This window comes from Choloepus didactylus, chromosome 15 (genome assembly GCF_015220235.1).
Source record: "Choloepus didactylus isolate mChoDid1 chromosome 15, mChoDid1.pri, whole genome shotgun sequence".
In the NCBI taxonomy this organism is placed as follows: Eukaryota; Metazoa; Chordata; class Mammalia; order Pilosa; family Megalonychidae; genus Choloepus; species Choloepus didactylus.
This window is the reverse complement of record NC_051321.1, coordinates 33,553,570-33,578,421: the sequence shown is the minus strand read 5'-3', so window position 1 is coordinate 33,578,421 and position 24,852 is coordinate 33,553,570. Positions and strand designations below refer to the sequence as shown.

At 37.7% G+C, this 24,852-nt stretch overlaps 1 protein-coding gene across 1 annotated transcript in view; it reads right to left on the bottom strand.

The window, feature by feature from the left end:
- LOC119510088 (dynamin binding protein) overlaps positions 1-24,852 on the bottom strand; it is a 112,387-nt gene that overhangs the window by 54,845 nt on the left and 32,690 nt on the right. Inside the window, exons 2-4 of the mRNA XM_037804165.1 lie at positions 18,679-18,833; positions 16,235-16,357; positions 7,387-9,387 (exon numbers count right to left, since the gene is read on the bottom strand). Of these exons, the coding sequence (XP_037660093.1) occupies positions 7,387-9,387; positions 16,235-16,357; positions 18,679-18,823 (2,269 nt within the window). The 5' untranslated portion in view covers positions 18,824-18,833. The remainder of the gene's footprint in view (positions 1-7,386; positions 9,388-16,234; positions 16,358-18,678; positions 18,834-24,852) is intronic.

Here is a 24,852-nt window from a genome sequence, read left to right as displayed (position 1 = left end):
GTATTATAATTCTCCTATGAGAATAAGCCTACAACAAATGCAGAGACACTGCTGGTTTGAAGGAATCCACTGATGTCAACTTGAAAGCAAGAGCAGAAAATGCTGACACAAAGACTCAAAGGTTAAGGTTGATGTTTCTGGAACCAGGATAAGAGCACACAGTCAGGATCTAATCAGTTAGTTTTGCTCATACCTGTTGCTATGTTATAAGGGTATTTATAAGTATGTGTTCATTGCCGTATGTGTTGCTAACACTGAGACATTCTTGCAAATAAAATAAGTATTAATAAGCTTATCTGCAAGGTATACTTTATACAAATTTTATCAGTGATGATCCAAAAAATGCCAAATTTTGGAAGCAAAGTAAGTCCTTAAATAGGCAACTCTGACATGTGATTCTGGGTAGTGTTATTAACCATGCCCAGAAGGTGAATGTTCTGTTATTTGAATATGACCCAAAATGTGTTCCCAGAATTTTCCATGGTTTAATATTTGCTACAGGCTATAGTTCTTTGTACATATTTTAACAGAAGAAATGCAAAGAGAAGAATATATATTGTTGTGAAATACTCCCACAAAAAATCAGTAACATCTAAAATTTGAATTAGCAAAAGCAATATTGATTTCAATGGCAAAACCAAAATCAGTGCAAACAGGCTGTGGAAAAGTTTGTGGTTCCTCAAAAAGTTAAGCATAGAATTACCATAAGACCTGACAGTCCCACATGCAGGTATATACCCAAATGAAATGAAAGCAGGGACTCAAACAGGTATTTTCACACTGAAGTTCATAGTGGCATTATTCACAATTGCCAAAAGATGAAAGCAACCCAAGTGTCCAACATTTGCTTATCCTTTTTGGATAAACAAAATGTGATATATGCACGCAATGGAATATTATGCAGCCATTAAAAGGAACAAAGTTCTGTTATCTACAACAACATGGATGAACCTTGAAGACATCGTGTTAAGTGCAATAAGCCAGGCACTAAAGGGCAAATAGAGTATGATCTCATTGATATGAAATAATAAGAATAAGAAAATTCTTAGAGTCAGAAACTAGAACACAGTTTATTAGAGACTGGGTAGGGGCAGGAAATAGGGAATTAAAGCTTAATTGACACAGAATTTCTATTAGGGATGATGGGAAAGTTTTGGAAAACAGGATGGTGATGGTAGAACAACACTGTGAATGTAATTAACACCACTGAATTACATATCTGAATGTGGTTAAAGGGGGAAATTTTAGGGTGTGTGTGTGTGTGTGTCTATATATGTATATAAAACTAAAATAAAAATTTTTAAAATGTGCCAACCCAGGAACAACAACAAAAAAAGAACATTACTGGAACAACTGAAAAAACTGGAAATGGACTATATGCTTCATGTCAGTGTTAAATTTCTTCAACTTGACAGCTGTATATAAGATGGTTACACAGTGAGTGTTCTTGGTTTCAGGAAATGTACCTGGAAGTCGTAAGTGCTAGAGGAGTATGATGTATGGAATGTACTCTAAAATGTTAGGATAATGGATAGATTGATAGATAGAAAGATAGATAGATAGATAGATAGATAGATAAAGTAGGGAGGAGGGAGGGAGGGAGGAAGAGAGAGAGAGAAAGAGAGATAGTCATAAAATGCTAAAAGTTGGTAAATCTGGGTATCTGGGTGAGGGGGTATACTGGAGGTCTATGCATTGTTTTTGTATTATTTTTGCAACTTTCCTGTAAGGATGAAGCTATTTCAAAATCAAAAAGTTTTAAAAAAAACCTCTAAGACATATATTTTATAAACAAAAATAAATCTGACTCATAACCATTTCTTTATTGGCTTCCTTCTCTTCCCTGTATCACATCCCCTCTGCCCTCCTGGTGCTTCATGGATCACCTCCCAAATAAAACATTTGCATTCATTAAAAAAAAAAAAAAAAAGTAAAGCAGGGTAGGCAGACAAAATATTTTCATCATTTAAAACAATTTTCCATGAAGCAATATGAACCCCTATAGACCAACTGAAGATGCTTTTTAGATGCACTCTTAACAATTTGATCAGTGTCAACACAAAGTGAAAACTTTCTCTATGTCCGTAGTATTAGTCACAAAGCAAAGATCAATGCTATCAGACAGGACAACTAATGATTTGTGTGTTTTAAAATTATAAGAATAACTTATAAGTATCAACTTAGTAAGTATAGAGAAAAGAAAGGAAAAATACAAGCAATGTCTCTGGGAACTTAAGGACAAAACAAAAAGCAAGAATGTACATGTCGTTGGTGTCCCAGAAGGAGAAGAGAAGGGAAAAGGGGCAGAAGGAATAATAGAGCAAATAATCAATGAAAATTTCCCATCTCTTATGAAAGACATAAAATTACAGATCCAAGAAGCGCAGCATACTCCGAACAGAACAGATCTGAATAGGCCTACGCCAAGACACTTAATAATCAGATTATCAAATGTCAAAGACAAACAGAGAATCCCGAAAGCAGCAAGAGAAAAGCGATCCATCACATACAAAGGAAGTTTAATAAGACTATGTGCGGATCTCTCAGCAGAAACCATGGAGGCAAGAAGGAAGTGGTATGATATATTTAAGATACTGAAAGAGGAAAACCGCCAACCAAGAATCCTATATCCAGCAAAGCTGTCCTTCGAATATGAGGGAGAGCTCAAATATTTTCCGACAAACAGACAATGAGAGACTTTGTTAACAAGACACCCGCCCTACAGGAAATACTAAAGGGAGCACTACAGAGTGATAGGAGAAGACAGGAGTGTGTGGTTTGGAACACAATTTTGGGAGATGGTGGCACAGCAATGTAAGTACACTGAACAAAGATAACTATGAATACAGTTGAGAAAGGAAGGTTGGGAGCATGTGAGATACCAGAAAAAAGGAGGAAAGATAAAAACTGGGACTGCGTAACTTGGTGAAATCTAGAGTGTTCAACAATTGTGATAAAATGTACAAATATGTTCTTTTACGAGGGAGAACAAGCAAATGTCAACCTTGCCAGGTGTTAAAAATGGGGAGGCATTGAGGGAGAGATGCAATCAATGTAAACTAGAGACTATAACTAACAGAATCATTGTATTATGCTTCCTTTAATGTAACAAAGGCGATATACCAAGGTAAATGCAGATAAGAGGAGGGGATAGGGGAGGCATGTTAGACACTTGACATTGGTGTTGTTGTCTGACTCTTTACTCTACTTTGATTTAAGGTTATTTTTCCTTTTGCTGCTTCCTAGATGTCTTTTTTTTTTTCCTCTTTCTTTTGCCTCTCTATCTTCTTTGACTCTCCCTCCTGCCTTGTGGAAGAAATGTAGATGTCCTTATATAGATAGTGGTGAACGTGGTGAACACATAAATATATGACCATACAGAGAACCATCAATTATTTACTTAGGATGGAATGTATGGTGTGTGAACAAAACCATATTAAAAAAAAAAAATGGGTTGATGACAGAAACTCGAGGGCAATATACTGAGTGAAATAAGCCAGACACATAAGGACAATTATTGCAGGGTCTCACTGATAGGAACTAATTATAATATGTAAACTCACAGACATGAAATATAAGGTACCAAGATATAGGACGAGGCTTAAGAATGGGGAGCGGTTGCTTAGTATGAGCAGAATGTTCAACTAGGATGAACTTAAATGTTTGGAAATGAACAGAGGTGTCGGTAGCAAGATGTGAGAATAACTAACAGTGCTGAATGGTGCGTGAATGAGGTGGAAAGGGGAAGCTCAGAGTCATATATGTCACCAGAAGGAAAGTTGGAGATCAAAAGATGGGAATGTATGAAACTGAATCCTATGGTGGGCAATGTCCATGATTAACTGTACAAATATTAGAAATCTCTTCCATGAACCAGAACAAATGTATGACAATACAATTAGAAGTTAGTTATAGAGGAGCATATAGGGAAGAAATATATACCTATTGCAAACTATATACTACAGTTAGCAGTATTTCAACATTTTTTCATAAACAGTAACAAATGTACTATACCAACACTATGAGTCAACAATTGAGGGGGGTTGGTTAGGGATAGGGGAGGATTCGAGTTTCCTTTTCTTTTTTTCTTTTTTCATCTTTCACTTTATTTCTTGTCTGGAGTAATGAAAAGTTTCTAAAAATTGAACAAAAATTAAGTGTGGTGATGGATGCACAGCTGTATGAGGGTACCAGGGGCAACTGATTGTACACTTTGGATCTTTGGACAATTGTATGGTATCTGAACAATCCCAATAAAATTAAAAAGGAAAAAAAAAAAAAAAAAAGAATAGCTAGAAGGAAATATCTGAAACTGTTGAACCGCAATCCAGTATCCTCGATTCTTGAAGACGATTGTATAACTATAGCTTATATGGTGTGACCATGTGATTGTGACAACCTTATGGCTCACACTCCCTTTACCCAGTGTATGGACAAATGAGTAGAAAAATGGGGACAAAAAGTAAATGAATAATGGGGGCACGAGTGTATGGAATGTTTTGAGTGTTCTTTTTTACTTTTACTTTTATTCTTATTTTTATTTTTTGGAGTAATGAAAATGTTCAAAAATGATTGTGGTGATGAATGCACAACTATATGATGATACTGAGAACAGTTGTATGCTTTGGATGATTGTATGGTATATGAATATATTTCAATAAAATTGCATTAAAAATGTTTGTGGTATTATCTTTCCATTGTTAAATGATTTTATGTGGCATTTATTTTGTTAATGTTCCCTTATTTTAACGTTTTCCATTATCAAATGTCTATTATCATGCTAATTTCCTGATTTTGATAACTATAGAATAGTTATGTAAGATTGAGATGTTAATGTTAGGAGAAGCTGGATGAAGAGAATACAGAAATTCTCAGTACTATTTCTGCAACTTTGTGGTACATCTAAAATTATTTTAAAATAAAGAGTTAAAAACTTGGAAAAAAAAAACACAAAACAACAAGGAGCAAGTAGCACAGGACAACTTAGGGTCTGGCAAAGCACAGGACTATTTTGCTACTCATTAACTGTCCCTGAGAGGAGCCTGTCCCCTGTGCACTGCTCGTCCCCAGTAGTCCAAGTTCAAAGTAACAAGAGAGGTGAGAGATCTCTGAAAGCTCTGGGAGCCAGAGCAGGTAACTTCGATTCTCTTTCATTCATTCAATTAAATTCAACTCATCAAGGATGCAATGAGTCCCTACTACCCACAGAACACTTTATCAGGTGGGAGGGAAACGACACACTGACCAATCCACAGGGCCTATGTTCTCAGCAGGCTCAAAATTCTAGTGGGGAGGCATATAAACAACTAAATAAAATAGCAGTCAGAATTAGATGAGTGCTGTATCAAAAGTTCTTTAAGCCTTAGGCTTTAAATTTCAAGATTAGAGATTGTATGGGATGGGATAGAGGGTAAAGCCTGGTGCTCAAACTGACTAAATTGCTCCTCTTCTGAAGGACTACTTATATTGTTGGACATATCTTTTATGAAGACAGGAAGAGATGATCTTAAGAGTAATTTCATCTTATCAGCAATAGATATAAACAGTTTATCTGTTGATGAAAACCAGTCAAGTCAACATTAATGTACCCAATGCTATACTCGGTAGATTCAAATAAAGAAAAGTCCTCCCAATTGGGACTCCACCCACCCACCCTGGGTCTTTCACAGTATTGAACGATTAGCAAATAAAAAATATATATCTATCTATATTAAGAAAATGGGCAGAATTATTAAACCAATCCTGAAAACGAAAGTCAGGTGATTAAAAAAGAATGCCAATTCCATCAGCCAGTATTAGTACACTAATCCATGCATCCATTTAAAAACACCACACACTGTTTTTATGTCAGAAAATTTCTGCAGAACACTACCAATTCTAAAAAGTATCCTTACTGGGAAATTCTGGCCACCTGGAATTTGGGAGGCCTTTGCTCTGCCACTTGTATACCTAAAGCAAAAATAGAAGGGGAATCCTGGAGCTCTCTATGGCTTTGGAGATGTAGCCCAGTCAAGGATTCCTTAGAATTCCTTTTCAGACCTCTGAAACCCTCAAGGTACCCAAGAGCTCAAGTACTCATGCCAAATGAGCGCCTTCCTGAGAACATGTCTAAGCAGCACCCATCTTCGTGGCTTTAGTTTGAGGGGAAAGTTGCTGCTGTCTTGTTCAGCACAAGTGGCTGCCTCGTTGCTCCCTAATAAATCACACTGCATTTGCTCCGGGAACCCTCCTACTGCTAAATTTCTGAGTTTGGGGTTCTTTCAGAACTGCACCCACTTGCAAGCAGTCCTCTCCTGAGCATGTTTTGGATAGAGGATTCTTCTCTTTCTGCAATACCATCTGCTTTCCATCTTTCAGAAAATTACTCAATTTCTGCCTCCCAATAATATTCTTGCTGGAATTAAAAAATTTGTCATTAATTTTTAGAGCTCTAAAGTGGAAGGGGAGTAGGTATGTGGGCTCAGTCTGCCATTTTGATCCAGTCTCTCCAGACAACCATTCTTCTGCTTTTCTTTATTAGTATACTGCAACTGCAAGATCTCCAGATGACTCTCATGATTTACTTTCCAGGAGGCATGTAGATAATCCAGAGGTCTCTGGCACACAGGCCAAAAATGACACACAGTCACCCTTCTATCCTTCCTACTTTATAAGTTATTTCTCCTGTGAGTCTGGTGGAGGGTGAATGAAGAGGCTAGTGATCCCCCAAATTAAGGAATATACTTGAAAGTTTTAATGTGCCAGGTGAGAAGTAAATTGTAGTAGTTAAAAACATGAGTTTAAATCCCACCTCCCTTCGCTAGTTACTTAATCTCCATGTATCTTAACTTCTTCATCTATAAAGCAGGGATTCTAAATTATCCCATTGTCTTAAGGGTGGCTCTGAAGATCCTATGTGCAAGTAAATGGCAACAAATGCTTTTAATAAATAAATAAATGCTAGCTGATATTATTATTTTAGTGTTATTATTACTACTGAAATCTAGTCTCTGGACCACAAAGACAGAGGGTGCAGTTTTCTCTTGAGTCTTAGCCTGGAAGTCCTTAGTCCTTAGTTGAACCTGGTCCAAGAAAGTTTTATTTAGGGACTTCCCATTTGTACCATTGTCATGGATGCCAAAGGGGTAAGGGAGGTATAAATAATGTCACTGAGGTTTGAGCTTCTTTATCTAAGCAGCAAATGAAGTCAGGAGGCTACAATGGTCACACACCATCTCAAGACACAGCAATCTAACTGTAGTGATAGAATAAGAAATTAGATAACAAAAAAGCAAATCATTCTTTATCGATTAAAGATGGCAACATGTCCCCCAACAGCATGGGCAGGTCGTTACTTGGACTTGTGGGTGTTAAGAAAGGAGTAGCTATTATTCGTTCATCACTTACCTCTAAGCTGCTGGAGTTCCATATTTAAACTTTCAATGTTACTTTCATAGAACTCAAGATTTTCAAGGGCCTCTGCCCTCAATGATTCATCTTGCTTCTCCTCCAGCATTAAGTTTAGTTCTTCTTGAGTTCTGCTACACATATCCAAGTCCTGTTCTATTTCTTGAATTCTCACCAACACTAAGGGACAGGGGGAGGTCTGGTCCAGAGTCTTTTCGGTATTCTCAGAGCCTTCGTTTTCCAGGGTCTCACAGCTGGGACGGCTACGGCTTAGGAGCTTGGAGGATACGGCATCCATTCTCTGCTGTGCTGAGGGAGGCAGGGGAGCTGGGCGAGAGGGGCGCACTGACAAAGGCGGTGCAGGTTTCAGATTCTGGTCAACGAGCAGATGGGGAGAAGTGGATGCTGGAGTACAGGGACGGGGAGGCGGTGGCCTTAGGGCTTTTCTCCTCTCAGGCAGCTCCTGCTGGGTAATTAACTTTGAGGAACCTCGGACAATATCCTTCTCGGAGTTGAAGTCCATGATTGAAAAATGGCGTAAAACTTTATCTGGTTCTGTGCCAGGTCCTGATACACTCTTCTCAAACTCTATCAGCTGTTGTGTCAACTTGATATCCAGGTCAGTGCTGTCATCTCCCTGTGAAAGTGTCACTGCTTCCATAGCAGGCCCCTTGCCTGGTGGACAGGGCTTCATCTCTGATCTTTCTGATACAGTGCTAAAGCTGGACACAGGCTCTTTGGATCTGTGGTGCTTTTTACCATACCTCGCCATGCCCTGGAGCTGAGAGTTCAATTGGTTGGGTCTGACTACCCTAGAGGCTGAAATCAAAGAGCTGTGAAGAGAGGGCACTGGCTTCTGAACAGTCTTTAGCTGAGAATATGTTCCTTTGAGAGGTAGGCTGGAGTAGTCTCTAGTCCTTGCTTCAAAAGGAAGAGGGTGAGAGTATTTTTCTGAGCTTTGGTGGCTCCCTCTTGCTGTAGAATAATACTGGTTTTCCTTCAATTTGGGATGAAAAAGGACCTGCGGTTGGGAGGAAATACCATTGGCTACATCAATAGGATCATCTGTGGAAGAGTCTTTGGCAAGAGGCTTTTCATGCTCCATGCCTGGGCTTGCTGGGGGCTCTCCTAAGATGCCTTCATCCTCACAAGAGTTCTTGGTTGCTTCATACTCAGGAGTCAGATGATCTAGAGAAGAAGTGGATGTTTCAGACATAACACAGTTAGACATTTCTGCTTTATACTCATGAGATTCATGTCTTTTTTCCTCCACCTCTAAGGAATACTCCAAACAATCCAAAGAAGTTTCAGGGACTTTGGTTTGGCTGCTTTCCTGAGGCAGATCCACAGTTTCCTCCATTCTAGTGTTAGAGCACAGCTGTATAAACCGGTAAGGAAAGATGCCTGTCCTACCCTTCAGTGATCCTTCTAGCCAGCCATCTTCCAGGGTCCCCAGAATTTGGATTTTATCCCCAACCTCAAAATCCAATTCATTGGGCTCCAGGGCTTGGAATCTGTAGAGGGCAATTCCATAGGTCCCTGGTTGCTCTTCATCCTCTTCTGGTCTTCTCTCCTCTTCTATAGGAGTATCTCCTATACCATTGATGATGCACCCATCTCGATTTCCAGAACTTACTGACTTTTCCACAGTCCTCAGGGGCCCCAAAAGCTCTACAAAACCCTCTGGAAAAATGCCTCTTCGACCTTCTAGCTCCCCTTCAAACCAGCCTGGTTCAGGAACTCCAATGATGGTAATCACATCCCCTTCTCTGAAGTCCAACTCCTCATCCAGCTGGGCAGAAAGCCCCATCAGGGCCCGGGCTTGTCCCATTGAATATTCAGGAATCTGAAGCAGAGCACTCTGTGAGTGCCACTGACGGCTTCGTGAAGAGAGGCAAAGCTCGCGAACACAGGAAGATGGAAAGAAGCCCCGGGCACCCCAGCAGCTTCGACCCTGCAGCCAGCCCTCAGTGGGGGTGCCATTGAGGATCACTAGGTCACCTAAAGAAAGAGAAGAAGCAAACATGACATCCGTGATTGCCCCGGCAGAATATTACCATAACCAATAGTGCAACCAATCACTGTAAACATCTATCAAATTCGAGATACACACCAAGAGTTTAAGAGCATGGACTCTTTTGACAATTCAGTGAATTGAAACAGTCCTATAAACCAATGGTTTTCAAAGTATGGTCAATGGAATCCTGGGGCAGGGTCTGTGAGGTCAGAACCATTTCTATAACAATACTAGGCCTTTATCTACATTTTCCACTATGTTGACATGTTCAATGATTGTGGAAAAGCAATAATGGTAAAACTGCTGGCGCCTTAGCAGGAATCAAGGCAATGGCAACAAATCAGCGGTCAGTGTATTCTTCACCGCCATGTCAGTTTCAGATAAGAATGGCCTTGATGACACAATATAAATTATTAGTCTTGTTAAATCCACATATCTTTTGTCTCTGTGTGATGAAATGGGAACCATGCATAAAGCACTTCTGCCGCACACTGAAGAAAAGAGTTGTCTCAAGGAAGAGCACTTGGGTGACTGAGTGGCAAGCTGAACTAGCTGCTTGTTTCCACAGAACAACATTTTTACTGGAAACAATGACTGACTGACAACTATGATTATTCAGTCTTGGGTATTTGGCAGACATTTTCACCAAAATGAAAGCGAGTCTGTAACTTCAAAGAAAACAAGAGGCAATATTTGTTGCCAGTGATAAAATTCCAGCTTTCAAGGGAAATTAGAATTTTGGAAAACTTGTACTGACCACTACGCGCTTGACAGCTTTCCCACACTTGAAGTTTTTCTGAAGAGATTACTAGAAACAGTAACAGAAACAATTTTTTTTTTTGGTATTGAAGTGTTCAACATCTGGAAAATCTGTAAAACCCAATGAACAGGTATTTTTCAAATGATCAATGTATGATGTTATAAAATCATTCATGGCTAAAAGACCCATTCCAAAGGCAAAGAGACCAATGACTTTTAGTGTAACAGAGTATGAAAAGTTCACTGACGTAGTTTCAGATTCCATACTGCAACTAATCTTTAAGAAATTCCACTTGTCACATTTTGGTGGAATATGAAATAAGACTATTCAAAATTATCTGAAAAGACTATTAAAATATTCCTCTCATCTCCCACTACATATCTATATGATGCTGGATTTTTTTCATATATTTTGACTAAAACAACATACTGCAACAGATGGAATACAGAAGCAAATAAGAGAATCTCGCTTTCTTCTATTAAGCCAGACATTAAAGAGTATTGCAAAAATATAAAACAATGTCCATCCTCTGACTAAACTTTTTTTGTTTGGGAAACCATAGTTATTTTTCATAAAAATGTTACACATGCCAAGTATGTATGTATTACATAAGCTAATTTTAAAATGAGTTGATAAATACATATTTTTAAATATCTCACTTTTAATACCTAATGGCAAATATCAAAAGATATAAGCCACATAAACAAAAGCTCTTTGGGATCTCAATAACTTTTAAGAATGTAAAGGAGTCCTGAGACCAAAAAGAAACGCTGCTATGAAAAATTTTCTTACAGTCTGTGTTACTGGATCAATTTATAAGTGATAAAATAATATATTTGGATCCAATATCCCCTTGGATATGGGTCACCACAAACCTGATTTCTCACTCTAAATTTTATTCAATCTCAAAGACAAGACAGTTAAGAAATAAGTCTTCAGGAATGAGTTCATTTTTGGTTGCGTAAGGTGAGAACAGTATGATCTTCATTCATTTTCTCTAGAGGCCTTCTTGAACTGTCCTTATCTTGAAAATACAGCATAATGAAATCTTGAAAGAAGGTTCCAGTAATTAGCACTTTCATTTTTGAAAATAACTTATATTTCCTATATTAGTGTTTCAGGTTATATTCAAAAAATATGAGCTGAACAGTTATCATCTATCTGTCTTACTGTTGAAGAAGATAAAGAAACGATAAGGCACAGTTTGTTTCTGGAAAATGAAATTAAAATTGAGTTTACATGATTCATCCCAGTCAAAAAAAATCACAACAGTTTTGTAATCAATTGTTTTATAATAAATTCTTAATTGTCTAGCTATAAACTATATGCGATTTGTGTACTAGCAATTCTAATTTTATTTTAACTTTCCTTTCACTTAGCACCTAAGTCAACTTTCCCTGTCATGAGCTTAGGTGCTCACAAAATACAACTGGCCCAAGTAAAATAAAACCAAGTGGCAAATCATCTTGCAAAATCATGATTCATTTTTATAGCCAAGCACATTTGAAAACTGGGTTTTTAGGGTGTCAACTTATATGCTCTTGCTTTTTTAAAAATCATGTCTGTTCCATTTTCCCAAATGGATTATGGGTTCCTTGATGGCAGGTACCACTTCTCTCTTGTATTTCAAGAGTCCTGTACAAGGCCTCTCACAGAGCAAGGACTCAACAGCCATTTGCTGATGATGATCGTTTTTCAACCCCAATTTCCAAATCAATTAATTATATCTTCCATCCAAAAGTGGTTCCAGGTGGCTAACTTCCTTTGTTTCTGTAACCTCTCCCTTCACAATATATTTCTTCCATCCATTACTTCTTTGCTATCACCCTAGTCCAATTCTCACCATCTTACAGTTTTAAACCCTGCCTCCAGAAACTGTCTCTTCCTATCAAATGACTCATGTCAAATTAAAATTTTATTATATCCCTCCCCCGCTCAAGCTTTTCCTATTGTCAAAGGCTTCTTCCCTAGAAATCCTATCTTAATGCCCAAAATATACAGTATAAAAAATAAGTTCATTCTGGAACTTGCTGAAAAGGTTTAGTTACTAAGCTAGCAAGAGGATATTCGTATGTTTTCACCCCAGTGCAACTTGGCATTCATGTCCAGGCATAGCTGCCCTCCCAGCCACTGAGGTATCCAATATTATATCAACTACAAGACTATTTCATACAAAGGGACTTTCATTAACTCCTATACAAGCCATGCTCATTATTATCTCCAAACCTTTACTCAAGCTATACTCTCTCTCCATCTGAAACTTTAGTATGCTTCTCTAAAAAACATTTCATCTTGGCTACAAAATAAATTATTGCTTGTGTTCCAATGCTGACACTTGCATTTCAGTTTACTATGCAGCACTCAATATAAGGTTTTACACTTAGTGATAGGCACCCAATAGATTTTTCACTGATTTGATATGATTTTGATTAGATTATTATGTTCTCTCAAATAGTGCTTTGGTTCTGTATTTCTATATTCCTTTAATTTGTGATTCAACATCCACTGGTCAGAGCTTGGGGTACTGAGAATTGTAACAAGTGATTTTTTTTTTCCCTACTGGTCCTAAGGTCATTCCAGCAGGGGACAAGGGAACTCACTGGTGACAATTCTACTGGTGACACAAGGGGCCTTTTGGTTAATGGGAAGAATAAAAGCGTGCCACAACTCCCACTCTGCTGGCTTTGAAATGGGCTGGCTTCTGAAAGCTGTAGGATTATGATATTTCCTTTGTTTTGTCAGACATCCACGAATCCAGTATAACAGACCTTGTTTTCCTTTCTATTTTCAGCTGGGTAACTGTTTCAAAAATCTTTATTATCTAGCAATCATTCTGTGTCATTTCTATACAATATAGGTGATTTTTTTAAAATCACAATTTAGACTCCAGGAGGCACCTTAGAGATAATTTAGTTCAATACCCTCATTTTATAGCCCTGTTTCTGAGTTTTTGCATGAGTCTCTCATTTTCATGAGAAGTCATTCAAAGGGATTTCCTTGGGATCCTAGGTGACTCCTTAGGTTTGGGGGCTACCTAGTGGTCATTTCCAGACTTCTGAAGCACCAACATCAGGAACTCCTGGAATAACATGACCAGATTTCCAGAACAGAAAAACAGGAAGTACGGTGACCCTTGGGGTCAACCTGAGCCTTTGGCTCATGCACAATTAATCTTATCCACATTGCTTGTTCCCTCTGGTTGCGTGTTTTTTGTTTGTTTTTTTTTAATAGAAGTTGTGGGTTTACAGAACAATCATGCATAAAAGACAGGATTCCCATATACTAGCCTGTTATTAACTCTGGTTGCATTTTTATATTTAAAGCAGAAATGCATTAGGAATAAAGTGATAGGAACAAATGTGATTATTCTCGGGAGGTGAATATGTCACCTGACTTTTCAGCTGAATCCTCTCATGGTTCTCTCTAAATGCCCAGGGTACTATGTGCTTTTATGTAGACTGACCACATTTTAATTAAGCTTCCAAATAAAAGCAGCATAACAGAACTTTAATCTTTATATCTCACACATATGATATTGCAAATTTATAACATGTATGCTCTGATTGATAAGTATCATGTGAGACATTCGCCTTCATTTTTGTTTTCTTCTCTGTATTGTTCCAATTTTAGTATATGTGCCACCGAAGCAAGCACTTGCCTTCATTTTTCATTGGATTTCTGTGTTAGGTAAGGCAATTTGAGTAATATTCCATCAACTCCCCATAAAACACTAATTTTTTGCTCTCCTCTTTTTCAGTCCTTTTCTTATCACATTCTCTTGTGTTTTGTTTCTCTCTCTCTCTCTTTTCTTCTCTTTTTTAGGACAACCAGTGGTAATGGCCACCTGCACTGCTTCTTCTTCTAGAAGACAGTCTTGTTATATATAAACACACACACACACTATATAATATTAAAATACATGTATTCTATTTTCTTATTAACCCTACTGACAATTCAGAAAGGTGGGTAAATGATAATTAACTAAAAAGGCAGCATGATAAAACACAACGGATCTTAAACATTATCCCACATACTGTTAAAGTTTCCAAATCCCCTCCTAACATACATTCCATTACCAAAGTTTTGTTTTGTTTGCACAGAAGAAGCTACACTGAGGATAACTGAGTAAAGATAAAGAAATAACAGGGAACAGTATTTATTTATAGTAGTGTTCCTTTCTTCTCACCAACTAGGGGTTAGAGAAGTTTGTTAGGCCTCTCTTTCCCTCTCTCAAGGGAAACCTATCCCTTTAGTCCCATACCAAAAAGAGCAAGTAACAATATTAACAAAATACCTGATAAGTTCTACCATTTTAATGACTGTTCTGAGTCTTCACAGAATTGGATGGATCATAACCCTCAGTTTGTGGAACACTATTGGTTTCTATGTTTATGTAGAAATATATGGACTTAATCAAATATACTCATTGAAATAGTTTATATTCCATCTTTAGAAGTTCATATATCTATAAGAATGCAAGAAATGAGAAGCACCTGTAATATCACTGAGTTAGGGCTAAAACTATCCATTTTAAACTGCTTCCTTTTCAACTAGTTATGGCAAGAACTTTTATAATATTGTTTAATGGTAAAGCAGTAATATGGGGCTGTTTTGAATCTCTTAATTTACATACAACAGTTCCTGCTCCACTACCATGCATTAATACATGGTAATGTTATTAGTAAAGCTGAATCAGTTCTAATGGGGAAAAAGAGAAAAGTATGGTGTGAAGTGTGGCTCCAGCATGAAATAGTGACAGTGAATACTGCACTTAGAATCAAGTGACATGAGTTCTCATGCTGGGACCAAAACTTCTTATCTGCAGTTCATGTTCTCTGTATCTCACTTTCATTTTTATGAAATTCAGTTAATACCCATTTTGCTACATCCCAGGTTGTATTTGTGAGAAAATACTATGGCCATTGCAAAACGCTATTAAAACATAAGGTACTGCTGTGGTCAGGACTATCTTGGTTTTGCTGAGGAGGTTAGCCACAAGATATACAAATAGCCAAAAAGCACATGAAAAGATACTCAACATCATTAGCCATCCTGTTGGAGAGGATGTGGAGATATAGGAACACTGATTCATTGTTGGTGAATGTAAAATGGAGCAGCTGCTGTGGAAAACAGTTTGGCCGTTCCTCAGAAAGTTAAGTATAGAATTACCATATGACCTGTCAACCCCACTTCTAGGTATAGACCCAAAAGAACAGAAAACAGGGACTCGAACAGATATTTTCACACCAATGTTCAAAGTGGCATTGTTCACAATGGCATTGTTCACAACTTCCAAAAGATGGAAGCAACCCCAGTGTCTGTCATCCAATGAATGGATAAAAAAAATATGACATATACATACAATGGAATATCATTCTGCCATAAAAAAGAATGAAGTTCTGATACATGGATGAACCTTGAAGACATCATGTTGAGTGAAAAAAGCCAGACTCAAAAGGACAAATATCATATGATCTCAATGACATGAAGTAATTAGAACAAACAAATTCATAGAGCCAGAATCCAGAATATAGGTTACCAGGGGCTGAGGTACCAGGGTGTTAATGCTTAAATTGTACAGATTTTCTATTTGGGTTGCCAGAAAAGTTTTGGTTATGGATGGTGGTGATGATAGCACAGCATTGTGAACGTAATTAGCACTGAATTATATATCTGAATGTGGTTAAAAGGGGGAATTTTAGGTTGCATGTATATATATAATACACATTTATGTATACAGAATAAAAATTTGAAAAACAAAAAAACCCACATAGGACTGTACAAAACAAACAGGGAATCCTAATGTAAACCATGGAGTATAGTTAACAGTACAATTATTAAAATGTCCTTTTGTGAATTATAACAAATGTACCACACTAATGCAACGTGTTAATAACAGGGTGGTATTTAGGAACTTTGTATTTTAGGCATGAATTTTCTGTACATTTACAACTTCTCTAATTTAAAAAAAAAAAGAGATTAACCACCTATAAAATCAAAAAAAGATCTAGCTGTCAAAACTGGCAGACTGTACAATCTAATTTTTAAACTGTCTTTCTATTCCAGCTTACCTCGATGGAGGGAAAGACTGTTCAGTTCCTGGGATGCAAATTCACAGATGCAGACAAACAGCCTTTCTCCATCTTTTAGACTGGGAATGGTCACAATTTCCACAAAACTGCTGGGGAACTGTCCTGAAAATACAAGCAAACATTTCCAATATTGAAATTTATTTTTCTGTCTGGGTAAGGGACAAAAAACTTGTTTCTAAGACCATTTACAGACCCTGAATTGAGAATTCACTCATAATTGGAGATTATATTGTATAAGTTCAATGCACAAAATTATATGCATGCAGAATAGAGATGCTGGAATTCAATTCGATAAGCATTTATTGGGGCTACAATATGCTAGCTGGACTGTAGATGGGAAAATGAGTATGACTATCTTGGCCCTCAAAGATCTCACAATCTAGTACAGACATAAAATCCAATTCAGACATAAACAACAATTCAATTCTGAAGCATCACAACATAGGTACACAAATTGCTAAGGGAGTTCAGAAAGGGTAGAGAATGGGTCAGGAAGAACAGGAAAAAGTTTATGAAAAAGGTGGCATCTGAGGCAGATCTCTGAAGAAGGGCAGGATTTGGGTAGTGCAGAAATACAGAGACTGCCAAATATTCTACCTTCTAAATATCCCCTGTACCTGTCCACTTACCTCCAGGCCCCCTGTCCTGGTCCAGGTCCTCATCGTCCCTCACCTGGATTACCACAACAACCTCCCAATGGTCCTCGTGCCTTCAGTTTTGCCCCTTCCTATCATTCATCAATCCATATCAGCGAGCTTTCTAAAATACAAATCTGATTGTGCTTAAAACACGTTTATGATTTCCCATTTCCTTAATTCCTACACCTTCCATGATCTAGCTTCTGTTCCTCTCTCCAGCCCCATCTTTCCCTCCTCAACCACTCATATTCCATGCCATCCCCAACTTTTCTGAGTCCCTCCAATTTTCCATGTTTTCTCTCACTCCAGGGACAAACCATTCTCCCTGCATGGAGCACTCTCCCCATATCCTCTTTCCCTTGATAACTCTTACTCATCCTTTTTGTCTCAGTGGAGATACCATTTTTACCAGAAAATAATCTATCATCTCCCAAATATGGGTTAAGTGTCCCCCTTAAATCCATCTGTATATCTTATGCTTCCTTTATTGTAGCACATGGCATTTTGGGCTGTACTTGCAGTTTAAATGACTGCCTCCCTTCTAGAAGATAATCTCCATGGGAGGTAAGAACTGTTTCTGACTTTATTATGTCATCTGGCACATAGTGGGCATTCAACAAATGTTTGTTGTTGAATAAATAAAGAAATGACAGAGTCTGCTTTAAGGATTGTATAACATAATCTAACCCAGACTTACCTAAATATGTAGGAATTAAGGAAATGGGAAATCATAAACGTGTTTCAAGCACAATCAGATTTGTATTCTAGAAAGCTCGCTGATTAAGAACTGGATTAAAATAGATACACATTATGTGGGGAAAAGTTCCACCTTTCCCTTTCATGAGAGGACGAAAGAAACAGGTGTTAACATATATTTTAAAGAATAGAAAAAAGATAAACAAGTGCCCGAGAAATGAGAGATAGCATCTACAAAAGAGGACAATTCTGATAAATCTGGGCCAACCATGGATTTAGGAAGGAGTGAAAAGAAACAAATCATGTTACCTTGACAAGCATGGAAGAAAGGGTGAACAAATGTTAAAAGAAGGCAGCCACACACTCCCTTTATCCAGTGTATGGAAAGATGAGTAGAAAAATGGGGACAAAAAGTAAATGAATAATAGGGAGGGATGGGGGGATGGGATGTTTTGGGTCTCCCTTTTCACTTTAATTTTTCTTCTTCTTTTTTTTTTTTTGAGGTGATGAAAAATGGTCAAAAATTGATTGTGGTGATGAATGCACAACTATATGATGGTACTGTGAACAAGTGATTGTACACTTTGGATGGATAGTATGGCATGTGAATATATCTCAATAAAATTGAGTAAAAAATAATAATAATAAAAAGAAGGCAGCCAGGGAAACCATGGTGGAGAGCGTCTTATATTCTATAGTGTAAGATAAAAACTGATTGTGAAAAGCAATGGAAAACAACAGGTGGTTCTGAAGAGAGTAGTGTGTGTTTTGAGAAGGGAAATAACATGCTGATTACAAAGCATAAGGAAGTGGGAAGAGAAAGGGGAGGGAAGGGAAAGATGTGGATAGAAAACTGGGCTGGGGCAGCTGGTATCTAACTGTTTCTTGAAAGAACAATAAGGAGAGGTGGAATGATCACAGAAATTCTCTCCTCACTGCAGAGACCACAGTATGCATGAACATATACGGAAAACACAAAGGGATCTGAGGCTTACAGATGTGGGCTTCCCGTATAATCTTTATTTTTAATATGGAAAGAAGGGAGGCCCTGTGGTCCGTTTTGCACATGGCAAGTTATGAACCTCTTACCTGTAACATCCTCTTTCTTTCCTAGAAGCCAAAATTCATCCACCACTGCCAGCACCTCAATAACATCTCCCACAAAGAGGGGCAGTTCTTCTGATACACTTGGGCAGAAGTCAAAGATGGCTCGAACCACGGAGCCAGCCTCCATGTCTTATAACCTGAAAAGAAGGGCCAAAAGAAACAGGAAAGCACAAATATTTGTAATATAGATCTCTTTCTATTCTTATATATAGATCTAATATAGATTTATATTTAAAAATATAAATCTTCAAGATAGATACTTATAATGAACTCAAAGTTAAGCAAAAAGAAATTTACAATATACATTAAAAAATCAAAGTACTTTCATAATATTCATGGCTTTAAAAACAATAACTTCCTCATATATTTTTCATTTGATTGTAATTCTGAAATGAGCTTCGGGGGGAGTGACTTATACCCCTAAGTGATATAAAAGATGCAAGCTGGAAAATGTTGGCTTTTCAGAATGCCTGAAGAAAATGAGTTAGGAAATCATTAAAGTACTAGGTAACATGGTATTTTTTAAATATCATAATTTAAAAATGGGGATTTTAAGTAAGGCATCTCATTTATTCTCCATAACCATCTTAATGATTAGGAATCTGAGGCTCAGCAAGACTAGAAAACTTAATTTGCCCAAGATCACAGAGCTCATAAGCAGCAGGGTCAGGATCCAAACTGAGAGCTTTCTGACTCCTACCTATTAAAATTTTATCTGCAAAAAGTGTGACACTGCCTGAAAAACAACAGCAAGACTATGCCTCAAAGGCCAAGATTTAAAATATACTCAAAAGGAAAACTCCTTAGCATATTAAAAGAACACAAAAGGGCTACACAAGGGAAACTTTCAGATGAGATTTAATACACTATACCAGATCAAGAATGTGTTTTCAGTAAAGAAGTCTGTGGCCCAACCTTTAGTAGCATCCTTGTACGGTTATGGTGTCTGTGCTGTAATAAGGAGAGGTGTCCAACACCTTGCTCGTGTGTCTGAGGAGCCTATGCCTGTGCTTAAGCAACAGAAAAAGAAAAATAGGGAGAATCTCTACTACATTATACAGTGTCTAGGCCCCAGCTCTATTTTTCTTCATTTACTCCATGTACTCATTTTGTTTTGATACAGATGGTAGAGATTTTCATCTCACATATAAGTGCAATCATACCAAAAAGCACTCTAATTACAAAACCATATGGTTGCAGACTTTGTTACAGTTAAAATCTAAGAAAACACTGATGTGGATAAACATGTTAGGCATATAATAAATACTTGAATATATTGATGTGAAGTGCCAATAAGATTTTAATGAATCATGCCACACAACTAAACATTACATAGTTGAGTAAAAGTAGCTTAGTTTTGTTATTGGAAATTTTTTTCTAACAGTGAAATTATTTAGATCCACAGTAGAAAAGAGAAGTGGCTAGTAACATTTCCCACATCCTCTGCCCTCTCTTAGTACATTTTTTTTTTAGTATTAAAAAAATCTAATTAAAATTACATGCTGAAGAGGTAGCATAATGTGAATGCAAAGCACCGGGCTTCTGGAGTGAGAGAGACTTAGCTCCATTATTTACTAGTCATTACTTACCAATTCACCTTGGACATGTTACTTAAACTCTCTGGGTTTCAGTTTCCATGTCCAGAAAAATAGAGTTAATAATACTCCATTATCATCAAGAGGTTAATTATAATGATGAAAATATTCATAATAACGCTTACTATTTATTAGACTTACTATGTGCTACGCATTATACTATGTACTTACATCACTGCATATCCCTCTTTATGTGATTGGTTCCCTTTTTGCAGATGAGGACACAGGCTTAGAGAGGTCACATAATAACTGCCAGAGATGGGATGAGAACCCAGATCTGTCCGTCTCAAAGCCTTAACCAGTGTATTATGAAAGCTCCAAGAACAGGGCTGGTACAGAAGGTGCTGGTACAGAAGGTTAGTAGTTATTACAAAATGTCATCTCCATAGTCAACTACAAGCTCAAAGTGTGACACTGATACAGCATCGTTAGAGAATAACTACTTCATGTATATCAATGCTAAACAATGTACCATTTCAAGGTCAAAACTTGGTTAATTTTGACTATGTTTGAAAAACAGACACAGTATACAGCTCCCTGCCTTCTTCAGCAGAGGACACTGAACATGATTTATTTACTCTTTGGCTGATGGATGCAAGTTCATTATTAACACCAAATATTACTGTGGTGTGTTACATAATAGCGGTACTGTATAACTTTTTAGGTCTTTCTCCTTTGATGTCAGCCTTCCCTCTGCTAATCTGTTTATCTCCTCTGTCAACTTTCCAATGCTCTTTCTAGAATGTTGTTTATAATCTGTCCAGGGCAGGGTAGGGGTAGGGGAGAGGGACCACACATATACCACCAAAATGATTAAAAGTTCCTAGGTAAATAAAACAACCTCTAAATGAGAGGCTAACAAACTCTTCTGTGGTGGTAAAGTACATGCTTTAGTGCTAAATTTTTTTCAATAGTTATTTTTATGTGAGGCCCTTTTTTATTATCTGGCTGTGTTCCAGAGGGCTGAAGTTGCCAGATGTCATATTTCCGCAGAAGGGTGGTGCCATAAGTACTTTTTTTAAAAAACCAAACATAATAGTTTACAAACCTCTTAGCCGTCTATATATTATTAAAACAACTCCTCAAAGCTGGGCAAAGACAGACAATATTTTCCTTCTTATACCACACTTTCTCAAATTCCTTCTCACTATCAGACTAAATATATACTTCATTATCCAAAATATCAAGAATTAGCATAAGGCCCCTATGATTACTTAGAGAGATAGTGTATTACATTAAGGAAAATCCTTGTGATCTGAAAGAGTTAAAGCTTCTTCCCCCAAACCCTTTTACTCTACCAGAAAATGACTCAGAAGCAGAGGAGGATCTGCTCAATAAATACTTCTACTGACTGACCTCCTGCCCTATTGGAACGAGTGTGTAATCACTGAGAACTACACACCCTAGAAGGTACTGGAGTCAGAGCTCAGCTACAGTAGATGATTCATGCGTGAGATCAGAAAGCAAGTCTTAACACCCCCTATTTTGTATAAAATGCCACGGATTTCATCTCGGTCTTCTCTGTCTTGTACACACTGTGAAAAACAACTACTATTATTCAGGCCTGGGCCATTTTAGAGGCATTTTAAAGACCTAGCCATATATTTTGAAACAATCATAAATGGTTGTTCCACCAACTCCAGATGGAAGTAAAAAGAACTGCAGAGGAAATCAGAACACAGATGGGTTTCAGAGTAAGCAGAGGAAATAACTGCCTAGATGACACAATTTCAGAGACACCAGAAAAGCGTGCTGTTAAAATAACAACACTGCCTTCTTCCTTGCTGGTAACTGCATTTCCACCTTTGGAGAATCATTCTGTGTTTGAAATATAAATATCCTTGGAAAGATAATTCTTCAAACCTTTGTTAGAATATAAACTCTAGGAGGGAAGAGATTTTGGCCTGTTTTCATTGGTCTACAGCAGTGCCTTGCACATAGAATGTTCTCAATTTTGGGGTGACTAAATGATTTCTTGTTCTTTAGGAAAATATATGAAACTAATCACATCAAAATTTCTAGTTCCATTTATTTAAAACTAAAGTAGGCATCTCTTTCAATTTGCCCCTGTATCACACTGGTAACATCAGCGTTCTAGATGAAACATTACAATCCTAGACATCTTCAACCTCTACACCAATACTACCCAAATAACAATAGCTACCATTTTAGCAGCTACCATGTGCCAAACACTGAGCAAGCAGCATGAATCCTCACTACACTCACTGCCAGATAGACAGCACAGGCTTGCTCCTGCATTTACATGTTGTTTCTTTTATCCACAGAGGGTTCCCCTGGCTTCTCACATATTTAAATACCACCTCCCTACCACCACCCCCATTTCAAGGTACTGCTTAATTCCTTCTTCCTCCAAATGAAGCCTGTTTCTGCTGCTCAAGCCCACCTTAATCTTTCATATTTCTGAACTCCTGCAATCCTTCATCTTAGATCATCTTGTAGATTGTGAGTCATTAGACTGGATGTGTAAAAGAGTTAAAGCCATGAGAATGAATGTATTAATGAAACCATATTCAGTAATAAAACAAAATTTAAGAGTGTATATCAAGAAATGTGAGAGCATGTGAAAGAAGGCCTGGGAGACATCGGTAATCTTTAATAAGCAGCATATCTACAAGTCTGAACATTACTTCACTAAACATCTGCTGAGATCACAGACGTAACTTTTACATCAATAGACACTGATATCAAAAAGCTTAGTAAGTAATTTCCAATACTGCCTTCTGAGTAAAGGTCTGAAGATTGAGGACAGTGAACAATAAACATGGGTTGGATGTCTTCCCTTCACCCTCCTATGCCTGAGCTCCACCCTTCTCTGCCCTGCTCAGTGCCCCAGGAGGCTGACCCACAAGGACTACATTAAGGAGCTCCCTTGCCTCTAGCTTTCAGTTGGGTCCAAGCCAATGGGTGGCATCAGCAGGAGATCTGAGGGCAAGAGAACAGTGAGATTGGGCATTTATTCCCTGCTAGGCTGTGAGTTGGATGTTTTGCTTTTCTGAAGGCCTCAGATCCTGTCGCAGGCTGTCTCCATCCAATGACTTCTCCTGGCTCAGGCCACCACCTCCTCCCCGCCACTTCAGGCCAGGGTGACTCTCCTGCCAGCCCTACAGTACTGCACAATCCCATGTTATTTTTCCTAAACCTGCCCATCCTGTTGTAAATAGAACTGCTTCAAATTACCCAATTTGAGTATGCCTTCTGTTTCCTGCTGGCACCTTGAATGACACATGCTCAAAAGGATTTTTAGGATTTATGAGGACTGTGCATAGAAAGAATTTGGGCAGAGAAGCTATATAAAATTAGTTTCCTAAATATACCATCTAAATCCAGGCAACAAATAAAACCTAGATATGTAAATTCTGAAGGCTTTGAAAAAGATTTAGAAAAATACAGATGCCTAGGCCCCACCTCACCCCCCCAACAAAAAAAAACAAATATTCTATTTTTTATGAATTTTGTAGATAGGCTCTAGACTCTAAATTCTTGTTTCAAAATTCTAACCATATCTATTTTAATACTAGGAAAACAGGAAACATGTATGAGAGTTTTGAAAATTTATTCTTTCAAAAAGCACCAGTGATGGACTTGTACACAGAAAACTACAAAACACTGCTAAAAAAAATCAAAGAAGACCTGAATAAATGGAAAGATATTTCACGTTCATGGACTGGAAGGCTAAATATCATTAAGATGTCAATTCTATTCAAATTAATCTACAGATTCAATGCAATACCAACCAAAATTCCAACAGACTACTTTGCAGAAATGGAAAAACTAATTATCAATTTTATTTGGAAGGGTAAGGTGCCTTGAATAGACAAAAACATCTCGAAAAAGAAGAATGAAGTGGGAGGTATCACACTTCCTGGCTTTGAAGTATATTATAAAGCCACGATGGTCAAAACAGCATGGTACTGGCATAAAGGTAGACATACTGATCAATGGAATTGAATTGAGAGCTTAGAAATATACGCTCAGATCTATAGTCAATTGATTTTTGATAAGGCTCCCAAGCCTATTCAACTGGGAGAGAACAGTCTCTTCAACAAATGATGTTAGGAAAACTGGATATCCATAACTAAAAGAATGAAAGAGGACTCTATCTCACACCCTATTCAAAAATTAACTCAAAATGGATCAAAGACCTACATATAAAAACCAGTACCATAAAACTCCTAGAAGAGAATGTAGTGAAACATCTTCAAGATCTAGTGATAGGTGGCAGTTTCTTAGACTTTACACCCAGAGCACAAGCAATGAAAGAAAAACCAGATAAATGGGAACTCCTCAAAATCAAATACTCCAGTGCTTCAAAGGACACTGCCAAAAGGGTAAAAAGGCAACTGACTCAATGGGAGAAATTATTTGGAAACCACATATCTGATAAGGGTTTGATATCCAGAATACATAAAGAAATCCTACAATGCAACAATAAAAAGGCAAACAAGGGGAGGCGGGGCAAGATGGCAGACTGGTGAGCTGTAAGTTTTAGTTACTCCTCCAGGAAAGTAGGTAAAAAGCCAGGAACTGCGTGGACTGGACA